Source organism: Vombatus ursinus, unplaced genomic scaffold (genome assembly GCF_900497805.2).
Source record: "Vombatus ursinus unplaced genomic scaffold, bare-nosed wombat genome assembly UNPS02014791.1, whole genome shotgun sequence".
In the NCBI taxonomy this organism is placed as follows: domain Eukaryota; kingdom Metazoa; phylum Chordata; class Mammalia; order Diprotodontia; family Vombatidae; genus Vombatus; species Vombatus ursinus.
In genome coordinates, this window is record NW_020954569.1 from 68,134,252 (window position 1) to 68,158,211 (window position 23,960).

General features: G+C 40.7%; 1 protein-coding gene across 1 annotated transcript in view; it reads right to left on the reverse strand.

Moving 5' to 3' along the window:
- The window catches only part of MYO5B (myosin VB), a 532,192-nt gene that overhangs the window by 45,327 nt on the left and 462,905 nt on the right, over window positions 1–23,960 (reverse strand). Inside the window, exons 27-29 of the mRNA XM_027868890.1 lie at window positions 20,057–20,122; window positions 10,818–11,057; window positions 9,595–9,695 (exon numbers count right to left, since the gene is read on the reverse strand). Of these exons, the coding sequence (XP_027724691.1) occupies window positions 9,595–9,695; window positions 10,818–11,057; window positions 20,057–20,122 (407 nt within the window). The remainder of the gene's footprint in view (window positions 1–9,594; window positions 9,696–10,817; window positions 11,058–20,056; window positions 20,123–23,960) is intronic.

The window sequence follows — 23,960 nt, forward strand, 5'->3', positions numbered from 1 at the left end:
GAAAAAATCCACAAATTTACAATAAATTATAAAATTTAAGATGCATCATTTAAAAATATTTTATATTTTTTTGAAGTGATGCAAATTAAAAAGAAAGTAGATTTACAGAGGGGTGTTGAGTAATTTTTTTTTTTTGAAAAGGGGCCAGTAGGCCAAATAAGTTTAGGAACCTCTACTCTAGATTGATATTCCTAAGACTTTTTCTTTTTTGTTAGGACAATAACTTTTACTTGACATATACAAGATTTTGGTGTCTTGCAGCTTTCTGGACAGGTTTATACAATCTCAAAAGTTTTCAATAGTGCATCCTGTTTCTCAGTGTACCTGACCCAGCAATGACTCACGACACATTGAACATCAGAGATTTATCAGAGGAAGGGATGATCAGTAGAAGGGTACATGGGAAAGAAGGGATAGAGTAGGTGGCGAGAAAGCAAAGGGAAGAAAGGAAGGAAGGGAGCTTTTTGGATCTTTTTTTTTTCAGCCAAAAACTGAGATTTTCTGTGATTTCCCTACTTAAGCTATAGGTGGCTTTAAAATGCCACCTAGTGGTTATAATAGAAAATACAGTTTATGAAATCAAATATAAAAAATGTAAATCTGTGAATTAAATCAATCAACTAATATTTTGTTGATGTACTACTGCATGTATGACAGTATTTCAGACATCAACTGAACACAAATTAATTTATTTTGATGAATTTAAATTGTAGTAAAGTTTGACTGTTCTAGCAGTCAGGAAACTGGACTTCTGTCCCCTTCCTTCTGTGTAACGTCAAAGGATTCTATAGGTTAAAGTCAGCCTGGACAGTAGAGGCAATTTGGACTCGTCTTCTGCCTTTATATGTAAGGAAAGGGAGGCCCGGAGAGAGGAAGCGAGGGCTTGATTTAGATGATCTCAAGGATTCCTTTCTAGTTCTTTGATTCTATTTTTGTTAATTTGAGTATTTATAATATCAAAGTGAGTTAGTTGCCCAAAGTTGTTCTTAATATTACTGTTACTGTATACAGTGTTTGCTTGGTTCTGCTCATTTCACTCTTCATTATTTTGTACAAGTCTATCCATGTTTTTCTGAGATCATTGAACTCATCATTTCTTACAGCACAGTACAGTTATTCATGATAAACAGAGTATAGAATGATTTTACATACACACATATTTGTGTCTAATGATTCTATTTATGTTATTGTTCAGTCGTTTCAGTCATGTCTAACTCTTTGCAATCACTTTTGGGGTTTTCTTGGCAAAGATACTGAAGTGGTTTGCCATTTCCTTCTCCAGATCATTTTACACATGAAAAAACTAAAGCAAATAGGGTTAAGTGACTTGCCCAGGGTCACACAGCTAGTAAATGTCTGAGGCTGGATTTGAATTCAGCTCTTCCTGACTCCAGGGCCAGCACTCTATCCAGTGCACCTCCTAGTCGCCCTTTTCATTTTATAGTCTACGTTATAATTTTTTTTAATATAAATGTGATAACACACTAGAACAGGCTTGCAAAAAAAATGTGATATAACCTCTATCCCTGGAGCCCTGCAGAAACAGAAATTGGCAATCACTGCTCCTGCACTATTGAAATGTTATCTGCCCTAGTGATGGGGTTACAGCGTTCGACCTCTCAAGGTCCTTTCTAGGACCGGGATTATAACATTCTTATCTCTAAAAAAAGAAACCTTCTGGGACTGCCTATGTCTTTACTTCACAATTTTTTTCCTATCCTATCTCCTGGTCTGGTTTATAAAGACATTGGGGGTACAAGAGGTCTTCATTCTGTGAGATGAGGGACCCAAGACATTTGAAGTTTCAAACTTGGTCACAAAACACACATATTATTTGTGGTACTTGACAAGTTGCTTTTTTGGTAGAAGCAAATATTGTTGCTGACAGCTGCAGCATTTTCAGAAACATTAGGTCATTTTAAATTCCAGAAGAAAATCACAGGTGTCTAACCAGGGGTGGGGAAAAGGAATTGTTTCCAAACTCAGACCTGGGAATTCAGAGTCTCCACTCAGTCATATTTTATCTAGATGGCATGAACCTGAAGAAGGGTTGGTAGCCTGGTGTCTAAACCTAAACACACATGTACCACAAGACTCCAGGCAAATCTCAATGAGGTTCCCTTTTCATTCCAAACACTCCCTTCTTAATAAACAAGGTTAATTGTGCTTACTTAAAAAAGGTCTGCTCAGCAGATGAGCCATGTGTAACATGTCATGCATACATGCATCATGTGCATATGTACCACGGCATTATCTGTATACACATGCCATGCATACATGTGCCCAAGAGCAAAGAGTCAGTAGCTGCTTTTTACATAGAATATTCAGTGGTTTGAAAACTTCCTTGGGCCTCTGATGGGCAGGTGCCCTGGCGTTACGTTGGCCCAAACAATCACTGTGCTAAAGGGTTGACTCTGAGGGATTTCTCCATGCCCGCAAAGCTGAGTTGGAAGGGCAACCCAGTAGAATGAACACTGGATGAGAAGTCCAGTCTTTGTTTGACTCTGCCCCTAAGTCTGTGTGATCTTGAAAAAGTCAGATTAATTTTTAATTTAAAAAATTCTTTGGACAGCTAGGTGGTGCAGTGATAGAGCAACTGGCCTTGAAGCCAGGAAGACCTGAGTTCAAATCCAGCCTCAGACACTTACTAGCTAGCTGTGTAACTTTGGGCAAGTCACTTAACCCCACTTGCCTTCCCCTCCAAGAAAAAATTCTTAAGTTAAAAAAATTATTAAAAAAAGAACAAATCATTTCTCCCTCTCTATGCTTTAGTTTCCAACATAATGTAAAATGACCCAGACCTAACTAAACTGTTCCTCTTATTTTACAGATGAATCTTAATTTTGACTTTTTTCTTTCCTAATTCTATAAATGATGGTGGGGTGGAGGGAGAGAAAGATACAGATGAGAAGATCAACAAAAATCTTGTTTTCAAGATCTTTTTATTTAAAGGCCTCATTTAAAAAATGAGGCCCCAGAGAGGTCAAGTTTCTTGCCCAGGGTCACAGAGATGGTATTTGAGAGAAGCATGACTTCAGCCCAGATCTTCCTGACCTCAAAGCCAACTCCCTTCCCACTATACCATGCTTGTACTTATCATTGCTCCTAAAAGAAACCTTTTCCCCCCATTTCTAAGAAATACAATTTTATTTTTATTTTCAGTTCTAAATTCTCTACCTCTCTCCACCCCTCCCCCACCCACTGAGAAGGCAAGAAATATGATACTCATTATACATATATTCAACCTTCCACATTAGCCATGTTCCAAAGGAAAACCAAAAGTAAGAAAATAAAGGAAAAAATATATTTCAATTTGTACTCATTAGTCTATTAGTTCTTTATTTGGAGGTGGGTAACAAACATTTTTTGTTGTAAGTCCTTTGGAGTTGTGGTGGATCATCGAATCAGTCCGAGTTACTAAATCTTTCATAGTTGGTTATCTTTATAATATTGCTATTAATGTGTAAATTGTTCTCTTCATCCTGCCCACTTTATTCCATATCAATTCATACAGGTCTTCCCACGTTTTTCTCAAACCATCCCTTTCTCATCATTTCTTACAGCTCAGTAATTTTCCATCACCTTCATACAATATAACTTGTTAGGCCTTTCCCCAACTGGTCCTAAATGAAGTCATAAAACCTTGCTTTCTCTTTCCCAGATCTATAAATCAGAGGAAAAGACAGAGATGCAAGGATCAACAGGGATTCTCTGTGAGAGTATAAACATCAACGGTAGAGGGGAAAAAAGTCCTTTATATACTCACACAGCACACAATTTATGTTTAAAACATAAAATTCTACAATGGGCGTGGCGGCTGTATTAAGGAGAAAATAAACTCCTCTTCTTTTGAAAGAATCCTGGATTTGCTGAGGGCAACCTTTAGCAGAGTGAGCTGCCCTCCTGGGCAGGGATGCAAGTAACCATTAGTCAAAGTTATCAGGCCTCTGCCATCTTGTGCATCTGCCTGTTCTCCCTCTCTGAGCACCAAGGCAGTCACAAAATTTCTTCTACTCTAAGGCAGATGTGCCAGGTTGGCCTGGAGACAAAATGCCCTGTGGCTACTTGGAAGGGACCTGTTCTTCAGGATCTTTTTTGGGGGTAATGTAAATAGTTCCTACCCTGTGTTTAACTCCATCTCACAGGCTATTCATTTCTTATTCTGGGCTGGGCTTGCTGGGAACTGAATTATTTTAGCTATAATAGAAGCTATTTTTAATTTTATCATCATCACCATTATCACTACTGTAAGGGAAGACACAAATTCAGGATATTAAACTGCCCCTGAGAAAACCAGTGCTCAAGCTTGGCTTCCTGCCAGGTGTTTGCAGGTAATAAAAAGGATGCTGATAATAGCAATCCTCTGAAGATTAGGGGGATGTCATTGCTTTTGTGTCAGGACCAAGCACATAAGAAGTTTTTATCATTTGAGTATTTTATCTTGGCCCACGATAATTTAAGATGACTAAATAGGGATCCCAATTTAAAACCTGAGAGATTCACCTTCACATTTTTCTATGTTCCTCTTTTCTTCCTCTGTCCCCTTGTCTCTCCCCCGCTCCCACCTTTGAGAATAATTTTATTTCTTTAAGAATAAATTCATCATTGCTGCTTTTTGGGAAACTTGCGAATAGGGATCATGGTGGGAAGACCACTGGATTGATTTAAGATGCCCAGACCACAGTCCTGATCCCAACTAGTTCGCTGTGTGTCCTGGCTCAAGTTTCTTTCCTCTCTGTGTTTGGATTTTTCTCGAAGGCCCTTCCAGCTCTAAAACCATATGATTCCATGACGTATGTACAAGTGAACTGCTAAAGCAAGATTCACTCCTTCATTTACAGCTAGGGTCCAATTGGTGCAAATAACAAATCTCTAGAAGTAGTTACATTATTTGAATTTGCACTACACATTTCCATTGGGCTAGAATAAGTTACGATATTTTACGTAATTATAATTTTGAACTGTACAAATTTAAATACAGGGCACCACATCAGGAAATTCATTATTTGCACTAATCAGGATATAGCTATGATGACACCTTCTTAGAGGTTCCACATTCTATGGATTCTTAACACCTGATACTGAGGGCATATAAAAATAGCTGATGTTTGTATAGCACTTAAATTTTTTCAAAGAGGTTTATACGCATTCTCTCATGAGAGTCTCACAAAAACCTCATGGGAAAAGTACTATATTTCATAAATGAGGAGACAAATTTTTAGGATTGATTAGCATATAGTTTTAGAACTTGAACTGCTCAGAACTCCTTCATTTTACAGATGAGGAAACAGAGGCTTAGACAGGCTAAACAATTTGCCTGTCACACAACTAGTAAGTGTTAGAGGCACAATTCAAACTTGATCTTCCTGACTCCAAGTCCAGCATTATCTCTATGGTCCCACATCAAATAAGGGTCAGAATCAGGATTTGAACTCAAGACTTCCTGACTCTAATTCCTGTATTCCATTCACTTGATCATGCTTGCCATAAATACCCTCTAGTCTGACCGATTGCTTAACTTTTCAATATAAGCTCTAGGTAGGTTTCAGTCCTATTTGGGAGAAACATCTTCATAGGGAGGATTAACTGGTCTATGTCAGACCCAGATGTCAAAGCTGGGATTAAAATTGCTGGAATCCTGCTCTGTGCTAATTCCCCTGGCAATGCTGCCCCAAGGCTCCTATCTTCCTCAGAGAGTTAATCTCTCGTGCTTTAACCCTTGACTTTCCATTACCTTGGGGAAACAAGGATGTGGCGGTCTGTTTTGAAATCCAAATAATTTGGCTTTTCATGCAATGAGAATTTATTAAATGTCTGCCACAAGAACTAGAAACTAAGAGGGTGTCCATCAATTGAGGAAAGACTAAACAAATTATGGTATATAAATATAATAAAATACTACTGTGCTGATGGAAGAGAATGATGGATTAGACAGTTTGAGAAACCTAGAAAGACATTATAAACTAATGCAGAGCACAGTGAGCAGAGCCAGGAGAGCAATTTATACTGTAACAACAACATTATAAACAGCAGCACAAAAAAGTCTAAAGCTCAGGACAATGCCTCCTCAATTCCCAGGTGAGCAGAGTCTAACTTTAACATAAAATTCAAAGTCAAAGAATATTCTGGAAAAATCAGCAAACAATAAAAAAATAAAAAAACAACTTGACCATAAAAAGCTACTATGATGGCAGGGAAGACCAAGACATAAACTCAGAAGACAGCAATGAGAAAATAATTACCAAAAAAGCCTCAAAGAAAAATGCTAATTGGACCCAAGCCAAACAAGAATTCCTAGGAGAGTTAAAGAAAGAGATAAGCTTGGTAGAGGAAAAAAAGAGAGTGATGCAAGAGACTTATGAAAAGAGAATTAGCTTGGTAAAAGAGGCAGAAAAATACTGAAAAAAATAACACCTTAAAAATCAGAATTGGCCTAGTGGTAAAAGAGGTACAAAAATTCACTGAAGAAGAGAACTCCCTAAAAAGGAGAACTGGTCAAATGCAAAAAGAAGTGCAAAAACTTACTAAAGAAAATAATTCCTTAGAAATTAGAATTGGGCAAGTAGAAGCTAATGACTCCTTGAGACATAAAGAAATAATAAAATAAGGTCAAAAGAATGAAAAAAAAAAGAAGAAAATGTGAAATATATAATTAGAAAAACAACTGACCTGTAAAATAGATTAAGTGAGATAATTTAAGAATTATTGATCTACCTGAAAGCCATATTCAAAAAAAGAGCCTAGACATCATACTTCAAGAAATCATAAAGAAAAACTGCTCTAATATCTTAGATCCAGAGGGTAAACTAGAAAAGGAAAGAATCTATTGTTTACCTCCTAAAGGAAATTCCCCAATGAAAACTCCCAGGAATATTATAATCAAATTTCAGAGCTCCCAGGTCAAGGAGAAAATGTTATAAATAGCCAGAAAGAAAAAACTCAAATACTGTAGAGCCACAGTCGGGATCACACAAGATTTAGCAGTTTCCATGTTAAAGGAGTAAAGGGCTTGAAATATGATATTCCAGAAGGCAAAGGAGTTAAGATTGCTCCCGAAAACAACCTACCCAGCAAAACTAAGTATAATCCTTCAGGGGGGAAAAATGGACATTCAATGAAATTGAAGACTTCCAGATGAAAAGACCAGAGCTGAACAGAAAATTTGACTTTCAGATACGAGACTCAAGAGAAGTATAAAAAGGTAAACAAGAAAGAGTAATCATAAGGGGCTCAACAAACTGTTTACATTCCTATTTGGGAAGATGATACATGCGACTCCTAAGAACTTATTATTAGGGCAGTGAGAAGGAATCCACATCGACAGAGAGCACAAATGTGAGTTGATTATGTTGGGATGACCTCTCCCTCAAAAAATGGAGGGATGAAAAAGAGGGATGCACCGGCAGAAAGGGGAACAGAGAGGCAGAATGGGGAAATTTTTCTCCCATAAAAGAGCTGTGCAAGGAAGAGTTTTTATAGTGCTGGGGTAGTGGGCAATGCTTGAATATCATTCTCACTGGAATTGGTTCAAAGAGGGAACAATATATACACACATTCAGCTGGATACAGAAATCTATCTTACTCAATAGGGAAATAGGAGGAGAAAGGGATAAGAGATATGGAAGGGGGATGATAAAAGAGAGGGAGGATTAAGGGAGGCAGTAGTCAGAAACAAAACAGATTTTTGAGGAGGGACAGGATAAAAAGAGAGAAGGATAAACAGAAGGAAACAGGATGGAGGGAAATACACAGTAATTGTAACTGTGAATGTGAGTGGGGTGAACTCACTTGTAAAATGGAAGCAGATAGTAGAATGGATTAGAAACCAGAATCCAACAGTGTGTTGTTTACAAAACATGCACTTTGAACAGAAAGACACACAGAGTTAAAATAAAGGGCTAAAGCACATTATATTGCTTCAGTTGAAGTAAAAAAAGGCAAGGGTGGCAATCATGACCTCAGACAAAGCAAAAAGATACCTAATTAAAAGAGATAATCAGGAAAACTACATTTTAGACAATGAAGCAATATGAAAAATTTTTACAGCACGTTCTTCTGATAAAGGCTTAATTTTTTCAAATACATAAGGAACTGAGTCAGATTTATAAAAATAAAAACCATTCCCCAATTGATAAATGGTCAAAGGATATGAACAGGCAGTTTTCAGAAGAAGAAATCAAAGCTATCTATAGTCATATGAAAAAATGCTCTAAATCACTATTGATTAGAGAAATGAAAATCAGAGAAATACAAACAACTCTGAGGGACCACCTCACATCTATTGGAAATGACAAAGGCTGGCAGGGAAGAGGGAAAATAGGTACACTAATAAACTGTTAGTGGAGTTCTCCTAACATTCTGGAGAACAATTTGGAACTATGCCTAAAGGACTATCAAAATGTGTATACCCTCTGATTCAGCAATACCACCACTAGGGCTGTACCCCAAAGAGATCATACAAATGGGAAAAGGATCTACATGTACAAAAATATTTATATCAGCTTTTTTGTGGTAGCAAAGAATTGGAAATTGAGGGGATGCTCATCAACTAGAGAATGGCTGAACAAGTTGTGCTATATGATTGTGATGGAATCCTACTGTGCTATAAGAATTGGAAAAAGTGAAGTGAGAAGAACCAGGAGATCATTGTGCACAGTAACAGCAATGTTATAATGATGATCAACTTGCTTTTTGTGTGTGATATGGCTAAGATGGAAATGTTTTTCATGATTTCATGTGTAAAATTGATATCATTTGCTTGCCTTCTGGGTAGGGGAGGAGTGGGAGGGAGGGAGAGAATTTGGAACTCAAAATTTAAAAAGAGAAGAATGTTAAAAATAAATAAATAATAGATTTGTTTAAAAAAAAAAATTCCAGCTTAACTGGAATCTCTGGCTGTTTCCTGAGCTCAGCATTCCACCTCTATCTGTGTAGCTCCACAGCAGCTATCTCCCATGCTTTAAATGTATTTCCTCCTTATTTCTGCCTTGCAGAATCTTCATCTTCTTTCAAAGCTTAGTCCAGATCTTATATACCCTGTGAGGACTTCTGTGACTTGCCCCCACTGGACCCCCCCTTTCAACTGTGACTACTCTTTTCCCTCATGGCAATCAGTGTTCACTTATCTGCATGCACACTGCATACCAAGTCCCTTTATGAAGCCAGAGACCATTTGACTTTTGCTTTGTACTCCAGGATCTATCAGAGGTGCCTCTGATAGAAGCCCTTAAAAAGAGGATTTTGCTGAACAGGGTTGAATTGTTTTAACAGAGGGCCATCTGGGGTTAGAACATAGGAACTTGGAGGAACTTTAGAACCTTAGAAATCATCCTGGCAACTAAGTGCCAAGGGACTTCTTTGTCCCTCCCCCTCAACCCTGTAGGGAAGTTCTTTCATATGCATTATGTTGCTTCATATGTATTAGTCTTTCCTCAGCTAGACTGAAAGTTCCCTGAAGGCAAGAATATTTTCCCTCCTCTCATATCTATCACAACACTTGGCATAATACTGTGTATGTAGCCAGTACTTGGTGGAAGTGAAATGTCTGCCTGAGCTAAAGTATCTCTCTTCCTTCTTCTGGGAGGTAGGACTTACCTATTTGTCTGGCAGACCCCATGATAAGCTTCAATGGCATCTTCCTGGTCCACATGCTTTTCACTGTTGGGCCAACTGGTCCGGGCATTAATGTTCGGCTCCTGGAGAGAAATGTGACAGATCCAGACAAATGAAGACAACCCTGCTTATACAAACACCTGTCAATGGGGCGTCATCTCTACATATAGATGTATGGTTAAGTGCACACATCAGAAAAGTATGAGAGTTTGTATTTTAAATAAGAAAATGCCCTCTAGAAACAGAGCTGAGTGCACTTCATTGGGGGGAGGGGTCAAGTACAGAAAGACTTTCCTGGTATGCTGCTTTGAAGGGTCACATTCATTCTATGGAATAAAATAAATAAAACCTCTTCCCCCCACTCAGAGAAGGAGATGAGAGGGTTGGGCATGGCTGTGCTAAGTCCCTGGATCCATTAGAGAGATTCCCTTCCCTGCCTCTCCCCAAGTCCTTTTTGATGTGAAGTATCCTAAGGAAATATTTAGGGTCTCCCTGCAAAGCAGAACTTTAACTCGGGTGCTTAAGAAACGGGAAAACCAGGGCCATGACTGCTCCTGCCTTCACACCCATTTCCTCCCTTCTCCTAGTTTCCTTTTGCTTAACAGATGCCAAGGCACAGAGCTAGTTGTACAACGCCCCCCCCCACCTCCCCCCATCTCTCCTTCCATTAGTTCTTGCTCAGTTCCATTCCTTCCCCTGACTGTTGAGTATCAGAAGCTGGATTAGATCCCCCATGCCAAGGAGTGGCAACCTCTCACTGTGCCAAGATACAGGTCAGGCAGCAGGCATCCAGAGTTTTTAAATAAAGTTGAAATTTTTTAATTTAAATTTTTGAAAGATAAAAGTAGAATCCAAGCAAGAAAAGAAAACGATGATTAGTTGGGTTTCTTGGACATACAGCCATTTCTCTTTGGGCTTAGTTGGAGCTAAACAGGGTCCATATACCCTGTATGATCCCAGCTGCCACAGTTCAATAGTGAGTTACTTGAAATCATCCCTCTAGAACCCTTAGGGTCACCAGATCTTTCAGGCAGGATCCCAAAGCCAGAGATGGCTCAGTCTCTGAAATCAAGGCTCCTTTCCTTCAGTCTCAGGTATTGCGGGCCACAGCTGTGGCTCAATGGGAAGGGAAAGCCTGTGGGGAGGAAGCCCAACCCTATCCATCCTCCAGTCCTTTGGCTGCCACCCCAGGCTGTAGGCCTCACCGTGCTCCTGCCGCCGTGCTTCCGCTGGTCGGCGCTCACGATTTGGGCCCTGAGGATGAGCACCTCCTCCTTGCGGACCTCCAGCTCCTCGTTGGCTGACTTGAGCTGGTTCAGCAGGAGGGCGTAGCTGTCGTGCACCTCGTGGTCCGAGCCGTTCTGCGCGGCCTGGTCGGCCACTGCCTTTCTCAGCTCGTTCAGCTCATTTTTCAGCTTTTTGTTCTCTGACTCCAGCTCTTGTCTCTGGAAAAAACCAAGGTCCCCCGTTATCTCTTAGATGAGGGTCACCCTAGAAAAGCGTTTCCCACTCGTGAGCATCCAACTGCACTTCCGCATGAAGCCACTCTCACCACTAGGCCGGCTCTGCTCGGGGCCCAGCCTGTGCACAGGCACACTTGCGAGACTGTGTGCGAGGATGCTCTAATACGAATAGCGCTTTAAAGTGTGCAAAATACTTCTCCTGTTTTATCTCGTTTGATCCTCACAACAACCCTGAGGGGGAGGTGCTATTTTTCTCATCCCCATTTTACAGGTGAGGAAAGTGAGGCTGAGGCGTGAAGTGACTTGTCCAGAATCACACAAGTGATCATGTAAATGCCTGAGGACGGTTTGAACTCAAATCTTCCTGATTCCAAGCCCGGCACTCCAGGCACTGAACCACCCAGCTGCCTTAACAATTACTGATGATTCTAGGAAGTCCACGAGGAGTCTTCTTGCCAGGCACAGCAAAGCCGGATTTACGTCCACACAACGACTCTATGTGTCTCTCCCACTTAGGGTAGTAAAGTAGATAGAATGCTGGACTATGGGAGAATGTGAGCTCCTAGAAAATGGGGTTTTTCTTTTCGTTTTTGTCTTTTCATCCCCAGTGCCTAGAACTTGGGGGTCACTTAATAAATGTTTGCTGAACAGCTGAGTCAGGAGCCCAAGCTTCTTGTCTCAGCTGGGCTGTACAGCTATGAAGGAGCTGAGTGACTCTGCCTCAGTCTGGGTTTCTGTTGTCTCATTTTTATAGATGAGGGTGATCTCTAATGTCCCTTCTGTTTTCAACACTGCTACAATGGATGGAGAGGAGCTAGGAGCCGGGAAGACCCGGGTTCAAGTCTAGCCTTAGACAATGCTGGCTGTGTGACCCTGGTCAAGTCACTGAAACTTCCCAGCACTCTTGGCCAAAGGTTTCAAATATGAGGCCCTACGTATCACTGCCAGCATGCTGCAGAACCAGATTAAAGTGTAAATGGGAAATATTCAACAAAATAAATAAAAATACAATAGAACATGGATAATGTTAATATAGGCACTAGGTGGAGCCATAGTGCACAGAGTGATAGGCCTGGGGCCTGGAAGTTTCATCCTCCTGAGTTCAAACCTGGCCTCAGACACTTCCTAGCTGTGTGACCCTGGGCAAGTCCCTTAACCTCAGTTTCCTCATCTGTAAAATAAACTGGAGAAGGAAATAGTAAACCGCTCCAGTATCTTTGCCAAGAAAACCCCAAATAGGGTCACAAAGAGTTGTACGACTGAAAAACGACTGAACAACAACAATAAAATGTAAATATATAGCAAACAGGGATCCTTATGTGGGTTTCCTATTTCTATTTGAGTTTGACACCTCTGCTCTAGGCCACTCTGTAAAGCTGCAACTTGCCCTGGTGGATAGAACTTCCACCTCTAGGAGGTCCTTCTTCCAAGGAAATAATAAATCAAATACCTATACTAGTCCCTATTTGCCAAAAGCTAGGCTTAGTGAGAGGCAAGACATAGTTTAAAAAAAATTAAAAATCACTAGTTCTAGTCTGGGCATTTCTACTTTTTTTTTCTAAGCCCTAGCCAAGAAGCCTCCTTCTCTCTGAGCCTGTTTCCCCATACATAAAATGAGGGTGTGCTTAGACTAATATTCTCCAAGTCCACGGGGGCTGCAGAATGGGTGTCAGTGCTAACTCTAAACTCCAGGTGTCCCCACTCACCAATGATATCACCCAACACAGAGCAGTGGGAAGACTCAGGCAGAAACACAAGGTAATGTCCATTCATTCCTGCTTTTTCCAATCACATTGTGTATGAACACCCTCTATAGACCTCGTACCTTCTCCTCCCCCCCAGATGTCCAGGCCATCTTTCCTCATTTCTCCATCATAGACCTCTTTATCTCCTGGTCAAACATTGCCCAAAAGAAACACATTGCAACATACCGTAAAGATTTTCATGATGCACCTACATGTTATGTCACCCTGGGGGAGGGGGATTATGGGATAGGGGAGACCACATTTAATCTATGAAATCTCCCAGTCTGGGACAATGGAGTTTTTCCAAATACCCAGAATGATGCACTCATTTATTTTAATGAGCTCAGTGGTATGACTGGTAGTCAAGGGGCTTGATGACCCCATATACATTTTTTTTCCTATAAAATAGATTTTCTACAAAACTGCAGGCTGTTCTTGTCAAAGATTAGGGAGAGATATGAAGGGGTCCCTGGTTCAAGAGCTTCCCCTATAATTCATCTCAGAAGGGATGTTGCCTTGATTAAATACTGGTAGTGAAGATGGGTCTGGAAGGAGGTATGAATGTGTCTGAGGGTCAGAAATTAGTCTTGTCAAAAATCAAGAGAGTTCTAGGCTAAAGACTGTGAGATGGCCTGTGGCTGTAGAATGCAACAGCCAGGAAGATGGTCTCTTATCATTAACACTCAGCAACTACAGACATCAAAGAATATGCCAGGGTCTTGGTAAAATTATGGTTCCTATGTTCCTCTTCCTAAAGACTTTATCTGATTCTGTCCTAGACTGAGAAGGGCATGTATCTGAACCAGAACTGTAATCAGGAATTTTTGTGCTAAAGGAAGCAGCACAAAGCTCACCCTCATTTGGGCAGAGACATGGGGAAGAGTTGGGCCATTTCTCTACTGAGGGAAACAAAGACCCTGGAACATTGTTATACAATGTGGGCTAGAAGGAGACCACAACATTGGCTTTCAGAAAACAGGACAGGAGCTCATGTGAGCCCACTACCTGGTAGTTTCCTATTTTAACTAATTATTTTTTTGCTGACTAGGTAGTAAGCAAGTGCTATCAGTGCCCAAGGACAAAGTCCCGGTTGCCCTGTCCTAGTTATTGTTCAGATATGACCCGAAGAAGGATCTAGGGCAGAATCTGCTCTGGTCCAGAGAGCAGTTCCTGTCAATCAAGGGCTCAGGTCCATTTCATATTGGGTTTAGAGAGATCTGTGTAGCCAGTCTACATATCTCAGACTTACTACATTGGGCATAATTGTTTCCTCACTTTTTACCATAACACACCCTTAGAAATGGCATCATAAGCTGTATCACATTTTCCCACAGAAATAACTCTATGATCAGGGGTTGTTTTTCCTGAAGCCTTGGCAATAAATCACAGATATGACTAACAAAATGCCATAAAAACAAAGATATAATAACCTTCAATTTATATAATAATTTAAAATGGTAAAATCATGCTTCCTATCCTACCAAATGGGCATCACTGTGCTGGCACTGTGATTATACAGGGAACCCCAAAGCACTCGGCACAAAGTGTACAATCAGCGCATAAACCATGCAACTCCAGCACAAATTTGATCTAAAACTAATGTGCTTATTAGAGCAAACAATTTCATATTTAATCAACAATGACTACCTTGAATATAGAAGGGGTAGGGGGAGGTACGGTGATGGGGAAGGTCTGATTTTTGTTTTGTTTTTTTCAAAGATCTGTTTGAAACTTTTTTCTCTTGTTTCTCTTGAAACAGTTTCCCTGAAGTGAGGTAACAGCATCCCAAATTCTTCCACTGACCTCAGAGCTGTGTCCCAGCACTCAAGTTGACCTATTTGGCATTTGTTGACAGATATCAGAGCTTTTCACACTTCATTTGGAAAGGCATACACACAATTACCGGGTCATTAGCATGGATGTCAAAAAAAGGTCCTTCAAATTCTCCCTCACCAAATTGTTAAGACAGGCTTAAGAGAGAATCCTGATTGAGCATCTGCTGCTGCCCTTGTAAACCATATTCTAACAATGGCAGAAACTGAGGGACAATGAAGGATGGCCTGAATTACTGTAATGTCAGTATGGGAAGGGGAGAGATCAATCTGACTCCCTAGATAAGATCAGAGCTGGCTTTATACGTAGGCACAATAGAACTAGGTGGCAGTTGGAGGGCATCCAGGAAGGCTCCCCTCCCCTTAAATCTCCCTTCTAACTTTAGCCTGTCACACTGATTACCGTTAATGATTCATTCTGTTCATTAAGGCAGCTAAGTGGCAAGGTAAATATAGCACTGGGCTTGAAATCAGGAAGATTTAAGTTCAAATCCTGACTCAGACACTTCCTAGCTGTATGACCCTGGACCAATCATTTGCCATTCCTCAGTCTGTTTCCTCATCTATGAAATGGGTTTAATAGTACGTATCTCATAGGGCTGATGTGAGATCAAATGAGATAACATATGTGAAGCACTTTGTAAACCTTAAAGTGCCATATAAATGCTAGCTATTATTATTATTATTATTATTACTAATCATAATTATTATTGCATTATTCTTTACCTTCAGAAATAGTTTTGGGATGGGTAACATACATGGCACTGATTCCTAAAATAGTTTGTACTTCTCTTATGGAGTTTACTAATTTTATCTTACATTACAAATATCTGATTACACGTTTTATGGACTCTATTGGTAGACTGTAAGTTCTTTGAGGTCAGGGATTGTATGTTTGTTATTCAGCACTGCCTCATCCCAGGCACAAAGCTTTACATATTACAGGCATCCAAATGTTGGTTCCTTGTAAAACCATAACCCAAGAGCGATTCCTTTCCCCTTGCCATCTGACTGATGTCATCAACCAGATCTGTCAGGAAATAATAACGGTAACAAAAACAATAATAACAAAGATACAGTCCTCCCTCAGAAGGTGATATCACACACATATAAATGCATCCACATACATATATGATGAATACTAGACAGCCCTCCAGGCTAGTGTGCTGACATCAGTAAAAAGCCAAATCAACAAGTAGTAGTAATAAAGATAACAGTTATAATAACAGCTCACTATCATATACAACTTTAAAACTTAGAAAATTCTTTCTTTCCAACAGCTCTCCAAAGCAGGCAGAGCTAGCATTAAGTGCCTAAAATGTTTGTTCAGCATGGGCTGTACCATAAGTAATCAGTCCTTCCCTTAAGTCTTTCTGAAGTTTCCTAATGTTTCCAGATGACCCAGGATTCTCAAGAGAGATGTCAATGAATAAGGGTTGTTTTTTTGGGGGGGGGAGTGGGGGGAGTAATGGCAAATCATAAAGATAATCTACCAAGGCAAAGAGAGGTTGAGATGTGTGGAGGGAGAGAATACCCACATCATGGGTCTTTTGAATGCATGGGTCTTTTGATGTCTCAAAGCTGGTAATTGGTTCTAGAACCAGATCTGAGTCCTAGGGACTAGGGAAGCATCCCCAGGTCTAGCCTTGGTCCAACCATGGGATTTTCCCCAGATGATTGGCCTCATTGATAGTCTTTTCACAGAACAGGATTCCTAGGTATCTAAGGAGGAATCTGAAGGACAGTAGGATAGGCTGAGATCCTAGACCCCTCCACATTTCCCTTCTAGCTCTGGCTTACAGCAGGGAGGGCAGGATAAAGGCATAAAGACAGTACTGATCTCATCCTGGGTCTTAGTATACTGTCTGATTTCTTGAACTCTGGTCCCAAGCAAATGTATGTAATATTTTTGAATAGCCCCTGAATTGCAGATGACCCATTGCCCCCACCTGTCCAAAATCTGCTTATTTTGCTGTTAACTTCAGCTGGTCTTTTCTGTGCCCCAGTGTTTAAGCTATCTCCCTTTCCTCCTCTCAGACTTGTTAATGCTGCAAAGGAGGGTGAAGCTAGGAAGGATGGTTAAGTAGCTGTTTGCATGGAAGGCTTTGTGACCTTTTTTTTTTCTTTTTGGCTACTGTTTTATGTCCATAAGTCTTTTCTCCTCAACTAGATTATAAGATCTTTAAGGGCAGGGACCATCATCCTTCTTTTATCTCTTGCAATAACTCATGAGGGCTGGGCACATGGTAGGGAGGCAACATGGAGCAGTGGAAAGAACACTGGCTTTGGAATCAGCATGACCACTACTCTTCATGGTTTTGATATCTACTATGTGACCACAGGCAAGTCATTGATCTCTCTGAGCCTCAGTTTATTCTCTTGTCAAGTAGAGATAATAATACTCACACTACCTGTCTACTCCACAGGCTTATTATGTGGCAAGTATCTGGTCAACCTTAAATCTCACCTCCTTACCACCAGCTCTAAACCATGCTGCCTCCACTTTGGCCATCGTCTTTCCTCCTCCCCAGCAGAAACTTGAATTTCATGCTGGGACTCACCCTGGGCCCTGAAAGGGGAGCTTTTCACCTTATCTTGCCCTAAACAAAGCCCTCACCTTACTTCCAGGCTACCAGCTCCAAACCATGCTGTGAACACTGACCTTGGTCAGAGGAGCAGTAGCATGGCCAGTTGGGGAACAATGGTGGTGTTGCTCTAACTTGGCCTTACACACCATGGATGGCAGCAATATCTGTGTACCAAGTTCAGTGGTAGGGTAAGACCCCTGAAACAGCTGTAATGGGGGGAATGCAATTCTCCATGTAAAAGAGGGTGGGAACATGCTTCTAGAAAGGCATTATGATGTGTAATGGAAGTGCCTTGCTCCCTGATTTGGAGCATGTATAGACATTCTGTAACTGGTTTCAGTTTGATAGCCATGCAGTTAGAGGAGTCTCTTTGATTGGCTATGATGTCAGAACTGGTGGGCATTCAAAAAGCACTAGTCAGTCAGAGCCTGACCCTTTTTTGATCTTTTTTTATCTTCCTGGGGTTGGGGGAAATGTTTGTATTTCTGTTCTTGCTATTGTTTTTGAAGTAAACATATCTTTGAAAAATCAGCTAATGTCAGTTGGTTAAATGACCCTGTGATGGTAACACACTAGAATGAGGGCACAAGCTGAGAGCATTAAAAAAGACACCTCATTCCTTGAGGGGCTCCCCTAGAACCCTGGAGGGGAGATGTAGCTGACTTCCCTCCAGAAAAGGGAGTCTGGGGCCTCGCTCCACACAGAAAGGAGCTTTATCCTAATGTGTTCTTCTCACTGGCGAAGGCAGACTGTTGGGAGAAGAAGGGAAGGAGGAGAGTTCATTTTAACAGACAGAGCTTGGAATAAATGATGAGCTAGCAAGATGGTGCTGCTGTTGGTCCCAAAAGGAGGGGCAGGATGGATGACTTAATAATGCTAATTGTTTTCCACATTCTCTGATTCTCCTGCCATGATCAAGGCTCCTCTGGGGAATGCTTATTGAAGGCGAGCAAGTTTGGATTTCATAGGCATTCATCAAGTGTAAAGACTTACTAACTCTACTGAGACTTTTAAATCTCTCAGAAATCACACAGGAAAAGAAAGCCCAACCAATAATTCAAAGGAAAAACCCTACTGAGAAGTCTCATACCATGCTAGCTAGTGTAATGGCTGTCATACCACCCGGCATTAGACGACTGGGTGCAACAGGCTGGGTCCATTCCCAAGCTGCCTGACTACTAGGAGATGTCTTGAGTATTGTTCAGTGGCAGGATGTATGTGGGGCTTCTAGGAGTTGGGTTTTCATACAGGTCTGACTCCAGGCACAACTGCGTAATAGGCCAAGTCTGTCTTTGGCATCCCCTAGATCCCTTTTTTTCTAAACTCTATCCTTTCTGTGTCCTCCTTGCCCAAACCTGAGGTGTCCATATTGCCTGACTCCCTGCCCAACAGTGGTTCCTAACTCAGACCCGACCATCTTATAGAATTATTATAAACTTTAACTCTCCCACTCACCAGCTCCATGACCTTCGGCAAGTCACTTAAGTTCTTGATTCAATTTGAACATTCAATGAGTGTTTATATGCAAAATGAGAATAATACTAAATAGTACCTACCCCACAGAATTATGGGAAAAGCATATTTCAAGCCTCGCGGTGCTATGAAAATGTGAGTTATTACTATTTGATTCATCTCAGCTCTGCCTCTCATAGTGCTAGGAATCAGCCTGTATTATTAGGACTTCTATACTTCTATACCTGACAGTGATGTGTGCATATGTATATATATATATATATATATATATATATATGTGTGTGTGTGTGTGTGTGTGTGTGTGTGTGTGTGTGTGTATATGTATATATACGTATATGTATATGTATATGTATACATATATATGTATGTATNTGTGTGTGTGTGTGTGTGTGTGTGTGTGTGTGTATATATGTATATATACGTATATGTATATGTATACATATATATGTATGTATATGTGTATAGATGTGTATGTCTGTGTGCATATGTTTAGGTAAACATACAACACACACACATGCACATCCATGTGTACCTAGGTCTATCTACATATATAGTCACATATACTTATATATCATTTTCATGCACACACATGCAACATAGGTATACACACATATAGATACATATGTATACACCTTAGCCTGTGTTATCAGGACTTCTCTACATCACACTGATACATGTATAATAATATGTACATATCCATGTATATATATTTCTTTATATGTATCTATATACATGTTTATCTATATTTCTGTGTGTGTGTGTATATATATATATATATATATATATATACACATGCACACATATGTATACCTGTATATCTAGGTGTGTTTATATACATATATATGGATAGATATTTGTACAGACACACACACATACACATACATACACACATACACTGTCACAGGTTTGGCTTTTTCAAAGAGGTTCTACAGCTGTCCTTCATTTTCATGAAAACCCCATAAGGTAAGCAAGACAGATATTCTTGTAATTTATAACAAAACTCATTAAAATATTTTTCTTAATTTTAGACTTCAGTGTTTCCTTCAAATGAACTGAACTTATTAAAAACCTTCTATGTGTAAGGTGAAGATGAGAGAACAAAATTCTGCCAGGGTAAACGGATTTGCTCAAAGGCACACATAGTGAAGCCCGGAGCAGACCTGGGATATGGCCGTGGGTCTCCTGACTCCCAACACTGGTCTCCTCCAACTGATCACATCAGCCTGGGGAGGTAAAAGACGCTCCTTTATATATACGCTCATCAAATGATGAAATTGAGGCTAAGAAGTTAAGTGACTTGCCCAAGGTCATACAGCTGATAATTATTACTGAATCAACCTTACCTTCAGACTGTTGTAGGCCAGATCTGTATCTTGGTCTGCATCTATTTCATTCTTTGTTTCAACCACCTGCAGAGATGAAGACAGACAGATAAGTGACACAGAGCTATAAATAGCAAGCTGCCAGAGGATGGTGGATCAATACCTTGCCTTGAACTACACCGATCCTTTGTTGGTGCAGTTCTAGAAACCAGAGGCCTGAGATGCAATGCCAGCCCTGACACTCTTTAGCTGTGTGACCCAGGATCAGTCTCTTAGCCTTTCTATAGGTTAGTTTCATCATCTACAAAATGGAGATACCACTCATAATGCCTACTGTACCTCATAGGATTGCTGTTAAAGATAAAAAAAGTTCTGTAAACCTTCAGATGCTATATAAATGTATTATGATTTATGGCTCTGCATACCTGCCTTACCCTCTGCACACTATTCTCTCTACTGCATTACTGTCCTCACCAGTTCAAAATTCACTTTTTTCATTAAGCTTTCTATGACTGAGGAGACTTAAGGTTAAAAAGAAGAGAGTGATTTGCCAGAGTCACTCAGCCAGGCAGTGGCAAACCCAATCCTTCTGTTTCCAAGTCAGAACTCCCTTTTCTACCTTACTATGCTCTTCTGGGTAATATTCCCTAGTACAGGGGAAAAGAAGGGAAGAAGTATTTATATAACCCCTACCATGTGCCAGACTGTGCTAATCATTTTACAATTAGTATCTCATTTGAGCCTCACAACAACCCTGGGAGGTGGGTGCTGTTGTTATCCTCATTTCACAGATGAGGAAACTGAGGCAGACAGTGGGTGAAATCTCTTGCCCACAGCCACACTGCTAGAAAGTGTCTGAGGTTGGATTCGATCTCCAGTCTTCCTGACTCCAGGCCACCCAGTTATAGAAACATCTATAGAAACATTAGCTCCATGATCCTAATCTCCACAAACTAAGCCACAGAAGTATCACACAAATCTCCCTCAATGTAAATGAACTTGATCATTGGCAGCTCAAATTCATTATAGTCCTGGCTAGCATCATGGTGCTAGGGTCATTGCCCTGGCAACATGACAGATCAAACAAATATTGATTTTACATCCCATTGATTTCAGTGCCATCTCTCATTTACAGAAGCGTCTTTCTTCATGGTTGACAGTTGTGCCATAGATCCCTACCCAGGAAAAATAATTCGGGGGAGCTCGTTTCTCAAAATTTTCTTGAGCAAGGCAGGTGAGGTAGTATGTGTATGTGACCCTAGTTACTAAGGAGGCTGAGGCTGGTGGACCTCTTGAGCTGAAGATTTCCACGCTGCAGTGGGCTAAGCTCATGGGGTGCCCACACTAAGTTTGACATTAATATAATAAGCCTATGTGAGCAAGGGCCCACCTGTTTGCCTGAGGAGAGAACCAGCTATGATTGGAAATGGAGTAGGTCACAACTCGTGGGCATATCCAAGTGGGACCAGGCCCTTGAGTAGCTCTTGTACTTTCAATCTGGGCAAAATAGGAAGAACTACTCTAAACAAAATAAATAAATAAAAATTCTAGAGCACACGGGATCTCTTTTGTCCCTAACACACTCCATCTTGTAGCGTACATGTGACCATATCATAGTCTACAAATCCCTACCCTCTCCCAGAATGGAACCTTCCCAAGAACTGGAACTGGGGCAAGGGGGACTTTTTACCCTACACTTTAGTTTTTTATTAGCAATTTCATTAGCGTAAGACATTTTGGGCAAGGTGCTCCCTCTACCAATGCAAGTGTGATCTTACTCTTCAACTTATAATCTTAGAAAGTTGCTTGGGGCAGGTCTCAAGAGCCAAAATGAGCAGGGTCACACAATCGTATGTGTCACAGGCAGGACATGAACCCAGGTCTCCCAGATCCCAAAGCTGGCCTGATCCTTACGCACTGTGCCACATTCCCTCCTTGCTAAACTGGATTCAGTGACCCTGGGTCTTGGTGTTTTTACCAAGGAAAGCCTCAGTAACTGCCTGACCTCCATTCTGGGCCTTATGGAGTAGATTCTGGCTGGCTGGGGGTGGGGTTTCGGGATGTCATAACTGGGTTCTGTTGGCTTTCTCTCCTATTATTCTCTCGTTTCTCTCGGTTAGGAGCCAGTGATTTATTTAGGAGGGATCCCAAGTTTCTCACTTGGGACCAGAAGTTGACCCAGTTAGTACCCAGAATAGCTATCCAGAGGATGGGCTTTCTGGATCATTTGGAACTGCTAGACTGAGGGCATGGGAAATGGAGGGATAAAATACAAGCAATTTTTGGATTCAGAAGGAAGCAGGGGCAAAATTTTTATTCCTTCTTTCTTTTCTTTCTCTTTCTTTTTCTTTTTTTTTGGCACCTTCTGATCCAGTCCATTTGGCTTTCTATACATTTGATTACTGCCTGTCATGGCAGCTTCTTTCCTAATGTAATGTGTCACTTATAAACCTAATCCTTTCACCCTCCATTCTGAGTCTAATCTACCAGAGAGATTTAAATCCATCAGCACGACTCAGAGCCCAGCTTACTGCAGGGGATGGGGATGACTTGGGAGGGTTTCAGAGGAAGGAGTAAGCACAGTCATACAGAACGAAAGGTTGTGCAAGCTTCTTGAATTTGCACAGGGTAAACACAGTGTGTGCCATGTATGTATGATCTCACAGTGGAGCACATGGCTCCTTAAGGCTGGGGTGAAGGTTAATAACACCTAGGTTTGTAATACTGCTTTATGTATGGTGTGGGTAGCTAGGGGGCACAGCAAATAGAGTGCTGGGCCTGGAGTGAGGAAGAACTGGGCTCAAATCCAGCCTGACAGTTACTAGCTGTGTGACCTTGGGCAAGTCACTTAACTCCATTTGTCTCAGTTTCCTCATCTATAAAATGAGCTGGAGAACGAAAAGGCAAACCACTCTAGTATCTTTGCCAAGAAAACCCCAAATGGGGTCACGAAGAGTCAGACATGTCTGAAGTGACTGAACAACACGTATGGTTCCAGAAAGCCAATGACCCTTCATAGAATACTAAGATTTAAAGCCAAGAGGACTCCAAATAAAAAACAGGGCTTATTTTAATTCAACCCTCACATTTTACAGAGGAGGAAACTAAGGCACAGAGAAAGAAAAAGACTTCCTTAAGATCACGGAGGGAATAAGTAGCAGACCCAAGATTCTGACTCCAACTCTACATTCTTTATCCATCCCCATGTTAAATGTCAATCTTGCATAGGTTTTAAGTAGGCCAAGAATTTTTAGCTTCCTCTAACTTAAAATAAAATTTTAAAATGAAGAAGTTCATGTGGAATTACAGTAGACCCCTTACAACATTCATTGATTCTTTCTCAGAACTCCTTTAATAACTACAGTTTGGGCCTCAATATTTAACCCTTGGTTCTATACTGTATTGTATTTGTTTTTGTATTAGTAATAACTCACCTTGATATAGTGCTTCACAGTAACAGAATGCTTCCTGAACATTCTTTCATTTAATCCTAACAAGACCCCCATGAGGTAAAGCAATAGAAATATCATGATTCTTGTATTACTGATGAGGAATATGAGGCTTCAGAAAAGAAATGACCTGCCAAAGGTCACACAGATAGTACACAGAGCTAAGACTCGGACCTCTGACCTCAAACCCAATGTTCATTGCATGACATCACATTATCCCTTGATCCTGCCCTTCCTATGCCATCTTGTTAGCTTGTATTTTTTTCAACCAGGCTATAAACCATATCTTCTGTCCCCCTTAGAAACACTCAGAGTCATGCGCAGAGTAGGTGCACAGTCTATCTCACAGTAGAGAAGGAACAGAAGAAGAAGGTGCAGGAAACTATATTATTCATCTTGCTGTTGTTTGTCCTTCATTCTTGAAGAGGACTACGACATCAGGGAGGTGATGCCATGCCATGGAAGTGAATTGGAGG